This window comes from Pituophis catenifer, unplaced genomic scaffold (assembly GCF_029215685.1).
Source record: "Pituophis catenifer annectens isolate HBS135680 unplaced genomic scaffold, rPitCat1.0.hap2 SCAF_1, whole genome shotgun sequence".
Classification (NCBI taxonomy): Eukaryota; Metazoa; Chordata; class Lepidosauria; order Squamata; family Colubridae; genus Pituophis; species Pituophis catenifer.
The window spans coordinates 307,151,661-307,170,257 of record NW_027256881.1 but is presented as its reverse complement, the minus strand read 5'-3'; the positions used below and the strand labels follow the sequence as shown (position 1 = coordinate 307,170,257).

Here is an 18,597-nt window from a genome sequence, read left to right as displayed (position 1 = left end):
AAGAAAGATAAGATGTACCCCAGGACAGAAAAGCCCTCTTCAAGATAAATTGTGGCCACTACTTTCTACAGTCTACTATTCAGTTCTTCCCAGCTTGTTCATTTATGTTAACCAGATTTTTTTTAAAAAAAAACGAAGCAAAATGTTTTTCATCACTAAAAACAACCATAACAACAGAGTTAAAATAAGAGAAAATGAATAATAAATGGTTCTCATTCAGGAAAGCAACACTGGGGCACTCTTCAGTATACAGCTAAGATAGTGGTAATTCTAATTTACCACCGCATTCCCAGCAATGATCAACAAGAGACCATGAAATGAGCAGAGCGCTGTTTCCAGGCTAGATAGCCATTACAGCACTCAGATTTGTCTAAATTGACATAAATTGGATCTAAAAGGAAATTCAGAAAATATAAGATCACAATGGCTTTGGCAAAAGAAAAGCTAATGGTTCTCTTTATATCTTTCCTAACATCAATGTGCTTCTGTCCAGGAAAGTAGCTGGGTTACCCACTATTTCTAGGTATAATCTGAAACTTTAGTACCTAGCTATGATCAATTTTCCAAGCTGTCATTTCTAACTCGAGACTACATTATTTTATAAATCAATAGCTAGACCAAAATTATCCAGGAAGCAGACTGGAGTCATTTTCTAACAAACAGAAGTGTCCTAGGAAATGTTCTCATATTCTCCTCAAATTCCTAACTGTTCCTAGCACTTTCTAAAATGTTCAAATCAAGCACTGAAAAAGAAAGTTTTTACAAAGATGCCATATGACTGTTTTCTCCCTGTTAATTTATTCTAATTAGTCAACAGATTCTTCAATGTCCAATTTAGGGATGGGGATGATTGTTTTAAAAAGCCAGTAGCATCCTGATGTTTCAGTTCTACTTTTGGAGCATTTACATGGAGCATTTACATACAAACCTTTTTTTTAAAAAAGACCCTTTACTAGAGGAAGAACTAAAGCACAAGCCTACCTTTTCTTATTTTGAATCATGTTCTGATCAGAAAATAATGTAAATCTTAATCCATGGTCACAATACTGTAATAATGTAGATTCCCCAGAAATATATCTTTTTATGTTCAGTATGTAGTATTTGATATAATATCAGTTTATCAGAGCAGTTACTTTGTATCAGAATTGTATGGATTTTTTATGCAGTCTGTATGCTTTTCAATAACTGCCTTGCAAATTTTGACAAATGCACATTCCAAAGAGTAGCTTTGCTTCTCAAGCATTCCTAATCATATCCAATTGCCTGGATCAAGGGTACATGAATTCAGGGCTGCTTGTTGCAAGCAGCCTCTCGAAATCCTGGCTGCAGCCTCCACATAATTTTGCCATTCTTTATGTTCCCACCAAATTAAAATGTCTATTCCGGCAGAAGAAAATTGTTGAATATATGGGAAATAACTTTCTGAAGTCCATTAAATCAAAACAGCCACTTATCTAGCCTCTTTCCCAAACCTATATTCTATTATAGCCTAAAGTTTAACAGTTGCTCTTGAATGTTGTCCGTGACACACACACACAAAATCAAAAGTAAGTTAAAAAGTAATATTTTAAAAAATGCTGAACATCAAATAAAAATATGCTAACAGTATAAACCAGCTTTATTCATAATTTAGTCTACTACATTTTCTGAAAAGAGCAAGACGGGTGGGTGGGTGGGTGGGTGGGTGGGTGGGTGTGAATGAAATTTCTCCCACTTTGAGGATTCTAAACAAATTGGGGGGGGAATGAAATGAAATAAGAGTCAGATATCAACAAAGCAATTTGCCCAAGTTATGTATAGACCGTGGATCAATCATCAGCCAGAATTACAGTTTGATTCTGAATGTTGCTAGCAATTACTTTCAAGCTTAAAGTGCTGCAGAATGTTTGCCTCTTTTTTTCTGCCACTACACTGCAGTGATTTGTTTTGGGAGATTACATACCATTTTATAGCTAGAGAGGTTACACTGGCTCAAAACAAGACAAAAAACATGAATTCTGGGAGTTGAAGTCCATACATCTTAATGCTGCTGAGGTTTAGAAACACTGTTCTAGAAGGCCTAAGAAATGATTCCACAGGTCGTTCCCAAAGGGGCTTTTTCAAAAGGCAACTGGACTTTCTGTGTTTTATATTCCTTGCAGTCATCTAGTCATTAAATCTTTCCATTCTCCACCATTCAGTCAGAACTGAAAAGCTTCTTAGATGAGAAGTGAAACATCTTCAAGGAAAAACGAAGGAAGTCCAATTGCCTTTTGAAAAAACATCTTTGGGAGAACCATGACCTGGTTTACTGAGAATCTCCATAGATATTCCATAGGTCAACTCCAGTTTTCCACTAAAACAGTGTTTTTCAAACTTGTCAACTTTCAGGTTTGCAGACTTCAACTCCCAGAATTCCCAACCCTAATGGAAAAAATTGCATTCTTTTTTGTAGCCCTAATTCTTTGGCAGGATTTTCCTAGAGAAATGTTCTTGCTCTTTTGTTTATTCCATAATGTGCCTTGAATATTTACCTGGTGGTGAAAATGGAGACTGGGAAATGTGTTCTGTTTCTTCTTGGTTGTCAGCATGGATGGCCCCATTTTCAATATTCTCATGTCTTCCATTCTGAATCAACTGGCCATTGGAAGAATGAATTAGACGCTGACGCTAAAATGTACAGAAAAAAGCCCAATGACTTTAAGAGCATACTGCTCTTTAAACACCTGGATATGGTTTGATTATTTATTTACCTGGGCTTTTCAATTCTAAGAATCTAGTATTCTAATTATTATTATTTATTATTAGGCTACGGCATTGTTACATTAGCCAGGAGGCTACATTGCAATTGCAGAGTAGTAATTTCGTTGCCAAGGTACAAGCTCTGTTGTAGGAAATGATTGTGTGCTTCCCATGGTGCACCACACCAGAAAGAAAGACGAGCGGCTCTTCCTGCAGCATCATCCAAGGTCTCTCCCTTCACCAGAGCCGCCTTGCAAAGGAGTGATGCAGCCAGGAAGGCTCAAAGAGCAGGAATCTGCCTGCCTGCATGGAGAACCAGCTCATCCGCCCACCAAAGTGGTACCTATTTTATCTACTCGCATAAAAAATGCTTTCGAACTCTTAGGTGGACAGAAGCTGAAGTGAATGACAGGAGTTCTCCCCGACTCGCAGCGCTAGGACTCCAGCGTCAACCACTCCTGTGTATTTTAATGGTAAGTCCTTACCTTTGGAAAAAAAATTCTCATCAACCAGCATGAGGATTTATTTCTTTTTTATATATATAGCTTCAATTTATAAATTGAAATTTTCAATAAACTTTATTGAAATTTATATAAATTCAATTTTATTTACTTGACTTTAATTTTACCGTAATTTCAATTGTAATATAATTCAATTATAAATATGATTTATGAAATAGTTCAATATGTAAATTGAAATATAAATACATGTAATTTTTTGAGAGCTCTGGATGTCTTACGCTATGAATTAATTACTTTAAGAACAGAACATAGTAGGAATTAAATGACTAGGACTCGTAAAAAATAATTGTCTAAGCTAGTCAATGTTTTAATTATTTTCTCCACTCTGGACTCACCTCATTAATAATTAACCTGCTTGCCATCCGTAGTCTGGTTCTTGGCCCAAATTTATTGGTAATCATTATTCGCAAGCCAGCTTCAGGGAAACGGTATTTCGGAGGACTGGAACAAATAATCTCATCGACCATCACCACAGAATTGCGTCCAGGCTCTTGTGTTCCTTTCACTAGTGACCACAATGCCAATTAATAATTGTAATTTTTAATACTTTTGCCCACAAACAATTCAATTTCTCATCTGTAGTCAAAATGCATGTCAAATAGGACATTTTGCTATATTTGTCCATTTATTTTCAGAAAGTATACTGGCTTTATGAGGAAATAAACTGTTTTCCTCTTAGACTGAGTTCCTCACTCTTGAATTGTCTTGCTTTATATTTCAAGAGTAGTATTTACAATGTTACTGCAATCATAATGATTCTCTCTCCCTCCCTCCCTCCCTCCCCCCTCCCCCCCCCCCTCTCTATCTATATATATATATATATTATGGCTACATGCTTACTCTATGCTGGCTACATAGCAGCTACACAATTCCCTTAAATTCCTTAAAATGTAACATTTCTTCCTGATAATCAAATAAACAGATTCATTATCCTCATTTTCTTCTTTCTTTCCCTAGAAAGAAGACAATAATAACTACTTCCTTATTTTTGTCCAGAAAACTACTTTATACTATATTGACTTCTGTTCTAGGCCAAGAGATGTAACATGCAGTTGTAAGTATTAGTAAAAGGAAACAACAATCAATGCACGAAAACGAACAACAAATGCTACCAGCTAGAAACAGCAAGCGCAGTAAGGCTGAGCAGACAGGAGACATATGCGTTAGAATACACATTTGCAATACACAATCAGTTTATTTATGTTAAGAAGAAAAGAATTATTTTGTTAAAGCCAACCAACCATTAGTACATAATATTCAATTTGAAGGCATGAAAATCCGAGGAAAACATTCATTCAAGCCACACAATTAAAGACGATTCTCCAGAAAAATCTCACACATGACAACTGCAGGTCTGTGATTTCAAAAGAAAAAAGACAGAAAAGGTAATCAAGGAAAGTTTTCTTTTGGGCTATAAATTATGATTAGAACAATGTTTCCCACACATTCACCATGGCTGAATTCTGATGGCAGGTTCTTGCTGTTGCAATGAGATTCAGGCTTGGACTAGACAAGTAAGCAAGGAAGATTCCAGAAGATCACATTCATGTTTGGTTGTGTATAACCAATTAACTAATTTACACTTGCAGGTTAATGAACATGAAGAAATGGGACTTTAGCAACCTGAGGATGAAAAATCTGTGAGCTGTTGTGGGCAGATTATCCACTATATAAACCATTACATAATTGCTAGTATAATAGGAAACAGGACTAAAGATTTCACCTTCCCATTTCTCCCGCTCACACTTAAGCAGTGCCTTTGGAATGATGGTTTGTAAACAAATTGACATATGTACAGGAGAAGGTTTGTATATGCAGGGACCAAAAGCATTTTTGGCCAGCCTCTTTTGGGTTGGTTAAAAATAATACCTGCCTTTAAAAAGACTCTCTATGGTTGGAAATGACATCTAGTCATTTATATGAAGAAACAGGTATTACAATTATGGAAACATTCCAAAGAGACATAAATTTTTGCTTTAATAATTATACAATGGCGTTTGACTGTGTATGATATGACAGTGGATAAATCACTGCAGATAAAACATGGGTATACTGGACAAATTAATCAGCCTACTGAAGAAGCCGCAGTTCAAATGAATCATGGGAAAATGAAATGATTCAAACTTGGAAGAGGACTGATTTATTTAACTTATCTGCAGAATATATCTTGAAAAATGCTGAATTAGAAGACAAATATTTGTTAAGTGGGAGGAGGCAAGAGACAGCAAGAATATTAATCTCTATAGTCATCTGACTCTATAGTCAGAAGTCTCTATAGATGACTTCTTATAGGCATTTATAAAAAAACATATTAAAATTGCTGGAGAAACATCAACAACTTTAATATGCTGATGATATCACTTTGACGGCTGGAAATAAGGAAAGCTAAACAGGACTTCACCTTATTAAAGATGGAAAAGAGTTGAAAAAGGTGGTTTTCTTCTCAGTATTACAAAAGCCCCTTAGAGTAAGTCAGTATACAATGTCAATCTAGTATAAAAAAAAACTTTTACTTTTACTTTTATTTTACTTTTCTAGACCCAAAAATTCATAGGGATACTAGTAGAAACCGTGAATTAAGGAACTGTTTGCTACTTTAAGGAAAGACTATTACAGATATAGAGACATATTAAAACAATCAGATTCTACTCTAACAACAAAGTTATGTATTAACAAGGCCATGATTTTCCAGTTGCAACATACTGCTATGAAACCTGGAACATCAAAAAAGCTGAATGAAGAAAAAAATTGAACCCAACAGAAGATAAGTAGATACTATTACTGATAACACAAGTATAAGGACTCAAGGAAGCAGTTACAGGCAGACAATCCCAGTGTCAACTCTGAAGCTGACCTGGCTGAAGCCATCTTTTCCTGCCACAAACTTTGAAAGGAGGAAGGGAGGAGGGAAGTAGATAGACAGTCAAAACAAAAAGTTTTCCTGTGGGAATCAAGGTCATCTCAACAGGTAGCTACTGAAGGAGAAGAGTGATCAAGCAGCCTGCCAGCTATATTCATTGGACAATGTGACCGGTGACATCTGGGAGGGGGAACTTTTGCTCTTTTATTTAGGTGAAAACCACGGGGACTTTTACAGTTGGGTCCAATAAACATGTTCTTTGAGGAATCTACCTGCCTCAAAGTTCTGCTTTTGGTGGATGCATTACTTGGAACCCTAAGACCCAGCTTAATGATGTCCACCTGATCATGAAGAGTAGGAAGTGACTGAAAGATTGAACAATAACAGGAAGACTACCTTTCAAGGAGGAAACGTGCTAACCAATGTATACCTGAAGATAAAGAAAGCTTAGAATAATTCTATACTCTATATTCAGATCACAAAACAGAATCACATTGGTCATCAGTAAATCTGTAAGATGAAAGCCCATTTGCACCTCATTTAATCTTTGCACTACTGATCCATAGTAAATTGGTTGAATCTTAAGAGATGAGTCAGGAATTATATGTGTGAATTTGGCTAGCAACTTTCTGAAGCACTGTTGGAGATCCTCCTATCCTTTAACCACAGCCCTGATACTTGTTAAGTGGGAGGAGGCAAGAGAGAGCAAGAATATTAATCTCTATAGATGACTTGTTGTAAGCATTTATAAGATAACACAAAGCACTCCAAACATTTAAACCCACTTTCTTTAATTTGATGCCGTTTAAATTCCATAATTCCAAGTCAGCATGAGTCCAGAATTATGGGACCCAAGTTAGTTGAAGTCTAACAGATCTGGAGTGCAGCAGATCTGGGCATTAAGTTAGATATATCTAGTAGAGAATATGTGGCATGTAAGAATTATTGCAGGAGTAAGTGCACAAAAATTAGTGGATAAACATCTTACAGATATGGCCCAGTAGAGAATAATTAATGGCATGGAAGCCAAGAGGCATACTCAACTGTGTGCTAAAACTTAAATGAAAACTTCCCACAAAGCGCTTGCATATTGCAAAGTGGTTTATTGATAAAACCCTTAATGGACTTCAGCCTCCTGTAGAGCTCCAATATTTCATCACTGTGCAGAAAATAGTTTCAGCAACTGAGCTTTTCTCATTTCCACCTACCAAGATGCCCTCTCCAGTTTCCCCTTTTCTTCTTGTCATTTTGATATTTTTGGAATGAACTGCAACTGAAAAAACAGCTGGGGGTCATGAAAAAAAAAAGTCATGAAATATTTGTTGTTTGTTAGGTTAAGGTACCACTTTTTGTTTTTGTTCCAAAAAAAACAAACAAATCCAAAAAACCCTAAGAGGCTAGTCCTCTGGAATGTGGACACATACTTGACGCATTTGATCTGGATTCAATACAAGTGTACTTATGTATTTCATCACTGTGAGTTTCTATTGACTGGGCCAGAGCATATAAACAATTTTCACAAGAACAACGGAGGCACTGCACTGTTATTCTAAAAGCACAAACATTAGTTGCAAAAATTCAAGTCTTCTTCTGCCCAGAAGACTTGTCTGAAATTGGATTTTCCACTGGCTGAAGAGCTTTGTGAATATGAAAACTTTGTACCATAAGTTTTTTTTTTCTAATGTTTTGTTCCTTGTAGCTCTTGAAAGCAATAAATTTACAAGCTTCAAGATAGCAGTCTGAAAACCTTCCTTTTATCTGTACCCTCAAGTAATAGAATTCCTGCTATCAGAACATGGAATGTAGTCGGCAGAGAGCAAGTGCTCTTTTGCAGGCAATAATCAGCTTCTGAACTCAGACAATGGAGAAGGTTAGGATGAGATCAGAGCTTTGCTGACTCTGGAGAGATATTAACAGATATCCTAAGCATCCTTGCTGGAAGCAGCCCTCAGAGCTAAAAGATTTAGAAGTCTGGCTCAGCTGATGGTTGTTCTAACAAAGTAAAAAAGCTATAGTAAAGGCTACAGCCATAGCAGTTTATTAATCCATGGCATATTTCAGTTAACAAAAATAAGGCATCTCTCAGCTCTTGAACGGCACAAGATGCAGATGTGTGTATACCTATTCTTTATGAACATAAAGACCTTCATTTTGGTTACAGGTATGCGATGCCTTTTCAAGATATTATAACACACTCTGTGGATAACAAGCATTTGTTGTGCAGTGGCTAGAATATTCCCCCTTGCAGGGAAAGCAACAAAGCAAGACAAATGCATAGTGTTAAAAAGTAAAAACAGATTTATTTTTTTTAGTACTTTTATTGCTTGCAAATCTCATGACAGTTATAAGATGTAAGAGCATGAACTTATTTTCAGTTCCAGAAGAAAGCAGATATTTTAGAATTATTATGAAGAACCAATGTTCATTTTTCCATATAATATTAGTGTAAAGAAAAGTGGGAGCAGAAAAACCTTCACTTTTCTAAAGGTTAAGAACTTGATTAATTATTTGATACAAAAACTGATATTTTTCAATGTGAAAGTTTTCTGTCCAGGGCAAAAAGGCAAGCACTTCCATCTATACTCTATATATCCTATATCCAAGTTACCCAGCTATATTTTGAGGTGGCAGTTTCATTAAGAAGTCTTCTCCTTTGGAAATAATGTGATGCCCCAATTCTGTCTTTCACCCAGCATGCATAATTATGATGATCCTGAAGATCCTCATTCTAACATTAATTCTTAATACTGGAAGAAATATTTCCTTTATAAATTATTTGAAAACTCTCACCTTCTTAGAATCTCCTGCAAAATCCTGAGCATTGCTAAAGGATCCTTTTGAATAATCTAACCTTAAGATTCATCTCAAGAAGGGTACCACACAGATATGATAGGCCTTATTATGAGCCACGGTGGCGCAGTGGTTAGAGTGCAGTACTGCAGGCTAATTCTGCCGGCTGCCTGCAATTTGGCAGTTCAAATCTCACCAGGCTCAAGGTTGACTCAGTCTTCCATCCTTCTGAGGTGGGTAAAATGAGGATCCAGATTGTTGGGGGCAATATGCTGACTCTGTAAACCGCTTAGAGAGGGCTGTTAAAGCACTATAAAGTGGTATATAAGTCTAAGTACTATTGCTATTACTGCTCTGTATTAAATAAATATATGACCCAGAATATGTAATTATAGAGAATTACAGAGAAGGATGAGTGACCCTGGATTGCTTGTGTCTGTCCAGCCCATTTATTAAACATAAATAATATTTTATCTTAAGATTGTGGAAGTCTGCCATCAGAGTTTGAATCACTAACAGTGAATAGCATTGTTACCAAGATCTTCTGCTCAGCTCATGTCTGCTTAGCCTTACCTTTCCATAGCAATGGAATGGATGGATCATCATGGCTAATGTCATATTTATTACCATCTTCCAGTTCACTGTTCACAGTGTTGCCATTACCAACATTCATACTTTTGATAGTAAAGAACTTCTGCATCTTCATGTTGAATCTAGAAGTATAAAGAGAAAAATGCTAATGTTTCAAAGAACAGCTCATAAGTCTGGCTCTCTTCTCTTCTGTTTCTGGTGCTCACAACCATTGGGAGCAAGTTGGATTGTGATACATCAGTTTATCAAGTGCCATCTAATCTGAGCATAACTGGCTGATGATTACATTATAATTAGGCCCCTCATGATCTGGCCAAAATTAAGCCCTGTTAGATCCTGCTAGTTTCAATGAATACACAGGTAGTCCTCGATTTACAACAGTTCATTTAGTGACAATTCAAAGTTACAACAGCACTGAGAAATGGGATTGTCACATCTAGGTTATATATAGAAATTAAAATGTTGCAACATGATAAGCCAAGTCAATGAGGGAAGCTAGATTTGCTTAATGACTGCCTGCTTCACTTAATGTGGTGATTTAATGACCACGACAAAAAAAAATATCTTAAAATAGGGCATGTCTCACTTAAAAATTGCCTTGCTTAGCAATGGAAGTTCTGATCCCAATTGTGGTCATAGGTCAAGGACTACCTGTATTGTGTTTTCAAAATCGATGTTGCTCTGAGGAATATGCAGAAGAGAGAGGCCAGATTCACGAGTCCTTCAGAAGAGGCCATTATCCCTGAACCAAACATACGTTTACAGCAGTAACTGTAACTCTGGTTTCATGATCCCAGTGGCTGTGTTTCACAGAAAAAAAAGGCTTTTGAACTATTTCTATGCTCCCCTCGGAAATATTTTCTAATTTGGATATAATGATTTATGACACTGCTGTAAAATAATTACGTTGATTATTTCTGTAGCATTGCAAATACAAAAACAAAAGAAAAGCCTTTATTTCTTGCAAGGGTAGCTGATGAATAGCCAATATAAAAACTAATTCAAATTCTCCAAAGCCAAATCCATAAATGCAAGTATGCTTCATTCTGAATTAAAGCTTTCTTTGTGCAATCCTCCCCCCTCCCCCCAATTACTTACCTTGGCTGCTTACAATGCTCTTTCAAATGGGCTATTTTGAATATGAAGAAACAAGCAGAATATTTCTGATATACAGCCGCTTCCTTAGTTTCCTTGGAAAATTACTTCTCTTGGATGCATTCCATACGCTTTGCTCTTATAATGCAACATTGGACTTCAGTACCCATTACCTCAATCTCTACTGCCAAAGACTGTGCTGGCTAGTGATAATGGAAGTGGCTTCCAACACACTGGAGGGCACTAGGCACAGAAAGGCTATCATAAAGACCGACTGTTCTCGTTCATCTTCAATTTCAATAGCCCAAATGTAGATCCCATAAGAATGAGCCTCAAGTCATTGCAGACAATGTACATTTAAGCAGAACATCCACTACTAGTTGGGGAAATTAACAGCAATAAAGCAAAGAAAGTGAGCTATTCTTAGTTATCTAGCAAAGTACATTGCAAGCTCATACGCCTATTAGCCACACATATTTAAAGCGCAGAGGAGAAGTTAAGAGTACTTACTTCATGATAAGTATATAGAAGGAATACATAATGATGAGTATAAGGCTTTCCCACCTCAAATAAATAAAAGGAAGGGAATTAGTAGCATGGCTAGTGCCATTTGCAGTAGTGTTACATATTTTTTGTGGAATATATCAGTAGAACTATCATAAGCACTTCCTCCCCACTTCTAGCACTTCATATATTAAACCAAAGAAGTTGTTATGTCTATCTGTTCTTTGTACTTCTTCTTACTCACTCCTTCCTGCAGCCAGTTGCAATTTGTTTTTCTCTTAATGCTTCATAGTGTTTGTAAATCCAATCAGTCCCTACCTTCTACCTGTGCAACCAGTCTCCCCCATCCCCAACTACCGTATTTCTATTCAAAAATATTGCCAAGAAAGAATAAGAATCACATCACCTAAAGATACTCAGGGGCTATCTTTCCCTAGCTGGGAAATTGGCTGTGAGTCCCCAAAATGTGAAATAAATAAATCATTTGAAATAAAGGTTTGCTAACAACATAAAAGCCCCCACATTTTAGAAGGACTCTTCATCCTTGAAAACTCTGCTGATAGTTTTCCATCACTGATGAGGGGAATGAAGCAAAGTGTGCCAGGAAACCATTAGAAATAGCTATGAGATTTCCAGATCCAAAAAATCTCTTGCTTTACTGACACATCAATAAAACTAGTCCGCAACTATCGGCCTCTACCTGTAACAGGAAGAACAGAATAGCTCCCCAGTTTTCTATCCTAATTACAGAGAGAATCCAAGTTGGAGGGTGTGCTGGAAGTTTTACAAAAAAATAATTCCATCCAACCCCATGGGCAGATTTGCTCTGCATGTCCAAATTTACTTCCCTTAATCAAACAACATGAAGAAATGAAAAGAACCACTTACCATACAATTTTCTCATCATATATAAACTAAAAAAAAAAGTGAAAAAGAAAGGAAAAAATGGAATAATTATATAATTCAGGTTTTAAAAAAATTGGTTACATTATAGAAGACAGTGACATGTATACATATAAAGCTGAGCATAGAATGGTCTCCAAGCAGAATCAGCTAGGAGTTTTAGTCTCAGTTACTACTGATCTTTGGTCCTGAATCATTGTTTCAGTAATGAAAGCCACTTGGTTGCCACATCAACACTGGTGCTTGGCAAAATATATAGTAGCATTTTTAGGTAGAGCAAATTTGGCAAATCTGGGAACTTCCTGGTAGATTAAGATTATTTCTCCAAGACTTCCAAGCGAAGAGAATTGGAGGTCAAGTTGGGAAGTTTGTTGTAGACAGTGATTAAATTATATAGTGGACAGAGCTGCAAAGTCCAGGTTAAGAGGCCATGAATTAGAAAGCACTGAAGACGCTTGGAATAAAGTAATTCCTGTGAATAGAAGATTTTCTTAAAATAAAAAGCAATATGCTGTTCTTGCATTTCTAACTTTACAGGACAACTACCTCACTGATCCAAAATTCAGTACAATATGTACTAAGAAAAAATAGGTATATATAGTTTAATTTAGACTATAGGGAAGGTGGCATTTTGGCATTACATTTGGTTGCCAGTTGTCAAGATTTGGCTGCTTCAAGTGGCTCATTTGGGGAGAATTAATGGATTTTTATCACGAACAAAGCCAGCCCTAAAATAATTAAAAGCAATTGTTCATAATGCTAAAAGCAACTTTTAGCATCCCTGGACATCTCTCAAAGTTCACAGCTGATGTCTTTCCCAGGTCACATCATGGCAGGGTTAAGCAGTCATTTACATTTCCTATTAATCTCCTAACACAGGATCATGCTGCAGCTCAGGAATTGGAAACGATAGCAAAGTCTCTTCTAATATTGCTCCTGGTTGTTTGTCATCACTGCCAAATGGGACCATTGGGACCTCAGGCTGATTGGGAATTTGCCTATGCAGAAATTCAAGTTAATTTCAAGTTGCCGATAAACACATGAAAGAATGCAGAAGATTCACTGCCCTTGTCCCATCTGCTAATGTATGTATGTATGTATGTATGTATGTATGTATGTATGTATGTATGTATTCATTCATTCATTCATTCATCTATCCATCCATTCATTCATTTAATATATTTATATAGGCATCCATCTCAAGTAAATTATCCTGGACAGCTACGACATTAAAATAACAAAAACATTTAAAAACATAAAACCAAGAGCAGCTGTAAACAACATGAAGATGGTTATGTGTTTGAATGCATCTCTTAATTCTAAGATAGCATAGTCATTCCAGGAAGTTGCCTTCTCACCTGATCTAAAAGGTACCAGGTTGTGGGAGACCGAAGCATACACATTTAATATCTTATTTATCTACTTACTTACTTATTTATTTAAAATATTTTTATAGTCACCCGTCTTCTAACCAACTCTGGGTGGTTCCCAAGATCCTTTGTGTGCGATTTTTTAAAATGGGAAAATCCACCATATTTGTCTTTAAGGAGTCCTTTTATAAGGAGGTCTATTGAGAACCAAAATCTCAAGCTCAGCTATGTTCCAGAACATGGTGAAGAAAACTGACGAAACTTACCACAATAAGGACTATTACAGACAGTGTGTAGTACGCAGAATCTCTGCACACAGACCACCAAGTGAGACGGACCACCTAGAAAAAAAGATACAATTATTCCATACAGCAAACTCTATCTTGACAATGCTTGGATTTTAGATTTTGCCACAGATTCTTAAACCAATCAAGGCTGATGAAATAAGGTTCATATAGGCATTCACATCTCACTACAATCTTATCACTTACTAGTTAGCATTGCTGTTAATTAAAAGGTATCCCTTTAAGGAAGGAGAACAATTATATATGAACCTGTATTTTTCTACATAATCTTGTTCTATCTTAATTTCTAGTTTTACATTATCAAAATCATGCAGTGAAGTCATATGAGACTTTCTATAAAGCTTTATTTTCTTTTAATACAAACATTTCATAATTCATTAAACAGTGTGTTGTCTGGGTACAATTTTTTTGTGTCATAACAATTTAAGCTTATCACCATATTCATTATTTATATCTACTCTTATTTTAATACTAATACATAATATATTAGTAATATATTAGTAACATATCTATTACTGTAACATTTCTCTTCTTAACTTACTTAACTTTATAATACCTTGCTTTCATGTTTATTCTCTAACCATTGATAAAATAAATCCCATATATTATAGTAGTCAGATTCTTCCTTTCCTTTAATTGCAAGTGTTAATCTATTCATTTCTGCACATTCTAATATTTTTTAATCACATTTTCTTCTGTAGGGATCTCTTTACCCTTCCAATTTTGTGCAAATACAATATAGCTGCAGTTATTAAATGAATAATCAAATATACATTTTCTTTACTATAAGTTTCTGGTAAAATCCCCAAAAGGAATATCTCAGGTTTTAAATCAATATGCTGCTGTGTCATCTTCTCCAACTGCATACAAATTCTTGCCCAATATGGTTTTGCTTCTACACATGTCTACCACATATGATAATACGACCCTGTCTGGTGACATTTTCAACATTTAGTTGATTTGTCTTTAAACATTTTCCCCAATCTTTCGGGTGAACATAACTGCAAATACAATCTAGATATAAAAAAGATGGTAAATTATATGGTTTTTATATGGAACTGACAGAATTGGATAAGATATTAATCAGTCAGAGACAATGAAAATGTAAGTACTCTATTCACTGAGAAATAAGTATGTCAGTCTATGTTGGGGGTGGGGAAATGTGGCATCTTAAAGAATGAAATATTTGTAGTAGTGTAGGATTTGTGGTTTGTAGTCCATACACATAAATGAGAAAGTTCATGCCATTCTTAGTTATGAATTTATAGAGACAATTATGCTTATGTGTTGGAATGGGTATGAAACCCTAGTGCTCTGTATTATCATCCAACAATTAATAACCGATTTAATTACAATAACAATTAACAGGATTTTTCCTACCTTGACACTCAGATAACCTCATGAGCATCTGATTATAGACTCTTCCAAAGTATCACACAAAAAATTTGTTAGACTTTCAGGTGACACAAAGCTTTTCTTTGTTCACCAATCACTATAATCCTAACCTTAACCCCTAACCCCTAACCTTAACCCAACAGGAAAAAGAATATTATATCATAAATATTTTTTTTCTTGGCTTACTAGCAGCTATTTACACATTCTGCTAAGCTACAATGATTTTTGTCTGGATTTGCTTAGCACAATGTGTGAACGCGGCGTGCTCAATAAACCACAGTTAATCATGGTTTAGAATAACATGCAAAACATATTTCCAAATAATTACTGGGGTGAAGGATCAAATAAATAGTTAAGTTTATATAATAAACCTTAACTTCCAGAAGAGATTCTTTTAGGATTATTATCTACTTAAAAGCTCCAAAAGAGAAAAATATGTTTACAGAACAAGCAATACTCCAAAAACATCAGAAAATAGTGATTATTCAAAACCTCTTCCCATAAAAAAAAAAATGCAGTTGCACAGATACAGAAAACAGGAAACTTAAACCTTTTAAACAGGAAAAGAATTGCTTCAAACTGATGTAAGAAAAGTTCCTAAGAGGATTTTAATTCCAGTGAATCAAAGGAATTGCATAATTATTGTGTGGCATGCTGTTTAAAAAGTACATTTAATTGTTACTTAAGTAGCAGTTACTCAATTTTCAATTGGATTAAGTGAGGGGACAGAAACAACTTTGTTTAAAGTCTTCAATTTAAAAGTCCATCTCCTGAAAAAACAAAGCTAAAAGCACTACGGATGTGGTAAACCACTTTACACATCATTTAGAAACAGAAAATTAAGAAAATCAATGATTGTAGTGATTTTTCATATGGAAGTAGAGTAATAAATGAAGCAGACACAATCCTGCTAAAGTGAAACACTTTAATAAATTCTAGTAAGAATAACTTCAATCAATCTGTGTATAATTTTTTAAAAAGAGTACAAAGGCTAGATAGGATACTAGTCAACCACAATTAAAATGCATATAAATAAATCTATTGAAATGTAAACACCAGAACAAAGAACAAATTCAAATTGACAAATAAATGAATAAATAACTAGTTACCAAAACTTTGTTAAAATAATTTCTTTGCTTAATAACCACTTGAGCAAAGTTTGCCTCCACTGAGACTAAAGATAGAATTAATATTTATCTATAACTCTTATCAAATAAAGGCAGTAAAACTTTGGCTGGTTTAGTTCTGTTGTTTATTACCAGAAACATTTAAATTTTCCGTGAAGAAAAAAAGAGTTATTTGGAACATAACTTAGAAACTAAACATGAGTCTGTTTTAGATCTACAATGCTCATAAATGTCAGGTGGACAGAGCAAAGGACTTTTATTTATTTATTTACTTGCATGCTTGTTTACTTATTTACTAGGGTTTATATGGCACTCTAATCCACGGATACTCAGAGAGGCTTACAAAACACTCTCCAGTAGGAGGATTAAAAACAGTACATCAAAATAACAAACAGAAAAAGATGAAGCAACAGATTACAATGCAATAAACGGTACCCCCCAAAAAATAAGCAAACCATAAGAAAGGGGACTGTCTTCCTACTGTAGTTCCCACCCCAAGCCTTTAGGAATAGCCAGATCTTTAACCAGTGGTTTTCAGAAGACAGAATTAAAAAGGAAGAAGCTGGTCTAATCTCAAGAGGAGGGCTGATGAAAAAGCTCATCTGGGAACTGTGCGTTTGTGTGAAACTGTGAAGGCTGCTACCTGCTCCTTCAGCAGGAATGAGAATCCAGAAGGACCCACAGATTACCAGCCAGTTTTGACTGGGATAATACAATCCTATCCCGAACCAGAGAACCACTTTCCTGGGATTAAACTTTAGCCTGTTTTGCAATTGTTCTTTCATCCTTCCATAAGAAGGATAATTCAGGTCATTTTAAAGAGGGTTGATAAATGACAATCTGAGGATGCAGTAAAAGTGGAGACAATATTGGCCTTTGGTCATTCTTATCACTACAGCGTAGGCTCAGATCTCAGCTGTTACCCATGTCTGACCACACTTATTTTTTGTCTTATTTCAAGTTAATGGGATTCTATTCTATTCTCTTTGGTCACGTTATTTCCCATAGTACCTTGGTAAGCTAAATTCCCTGCAATCTATGATCTGGGAGATGCTGCTTGGGTACACTCCTATCTAAGGCTGCTATCACCCTGGAATTTCACTTGGCAACTAAGGCCTCAGAAAAACTGCCCTCCAAGGTCTCAGAAAATTCCACAAAGTTCTCTAGAAATTATGAGGAGCTGACAAATTCCATTCTCCCTCAAAATTGATGACCTCAAAATACCAATCAAGCAGTAATCTGACCATAACAAAAGACAGACATTGATCACTAGGTGATGTTGTATCTGCTCAAAAACAAGAACTAGAGCTGATGTATGGCCTCACATGTGGGTTAGGCCATCATGACTTAGGTTAGTAGAGTGGCCATGAACTCCCAGTCCTCTCAGGGAGGGCAAGAAGGCTCAGAATCACAAAACTATAATGAAATATTCTAATTCATTTGGACTCTACTTCATGTGTTGAACAGCTGTTGCTAGTGTTGTGGTCTGCCAGCGGCCAGCAGAGCTGGCAGCAGATTTGGAAAGTGAGGAGGTTGGGAAGGAATGTGGGCCAGTCCTGGAGTCTTGGACGAGGGCTCTGCATCGGAGGCAGAGAGGGGGCCAGGGCTATCTGGTAGTTATGTGCTGCCTCTGGAGCCTCCGGAATCTGACATCAGCGAGGCAGAAGAACAGGGAGAGCCTGTTCCCAGTGCGTGCATGTGCAGAGGTGCCAGGTGGCAAGAACAGTTAAGACAAAAGGGGCGACTTGGGAGTAAGGCTTGGAGATGATTGGCCCCTCCCATAAGACATAAGAGAGGAGAAAACGGACATGAGCCTTTGCAGGAAGCAATTTGTTCATTCTAGTCGGTTCAAACTCTGAGAAGTTCTGTTTGACTCTATGCTCCATTTAGCCTTGAAAAACTAATTGGCAATTAGGTCCCTGGCAGCGTTTCAAGGGAGATATAGATGGGTGCTTATCAGCATTACCTTGAAAGACTGTGGCAGACATCTGTCGGATTCTTCACAGAATGTTTGTGAATTATTACGGGCTGTGAATGACCATAATTCACAGCTGTTTAAATAAAAGAGGGTTTTTTTGGAACTAAGCATGTGATTTAAGCTTTCTCAGGAAGCCTAGATCAGAACAGCTAGGTAGGAGAAGAAAGTTTTACCTGTTTTTTTTAAAAAAAGTCAAGAGCATGCATTATTTCATGCTGACTGGGAATTCTGAAGTTTTAAGCCCAACACATCTGCAGGGCACCTGGTCAGAAAAGTTACTTTAATTCTCATCAATGAAAAGAGAAGGCCAACCTATATGCATGATGCTAAAATGGGCCATTTCCTCTCATATGGATGTTTTAAAAACATCAAAAGCTTGCTAGAACCATCATTATTTATTTAATTTGTATCCCAATGACTCTAGGCAGTTAATGCCA

At 36.2% G+C, this 18,597-nt stretch overlaps 1 protein-coding gene across 2 annotated transcripts in view; it reads right to left on the bottom strand.

The window, feature by feature from the left end:
• SLC24A4 (solute carrier family 24 member 4) overlaps positions 1-18,597 on the bottom strand; it is a 109,048-nt gene that overhangs the window by 10,899 nt on the left and 79,552 nt on the right. For both annotated transcript variants that reach the window (XM_070931508.1, XM_070931509.1), the window contains 6 exons: positions 13,622-13,696; positions 11,971-11,996; positions 11,089-11,142; positions 9,466-9,605; positions 3,578-3,747; positions 2,514-2,649 (listed from right to left, as the gene is read on the bottom strand). In XM_070931508.1, the coding sequence (XP_070787609.1) occupies positions 2,514-2,649; positions 3,578-3,747; positions 9,466-9,605; positions 11,089-11,142; positions 11,971-11,996; positions 13,622-13,696 (601 nt within the window). The remainder of the gene's footprint in view (positions 1-2,513; positions 2,650-3,577; positions 3,748-9,465; positions 9,606-11,088; positions 11,143-11,970; positions 11,997-13,621; positions 13,697-18,597) is intronic.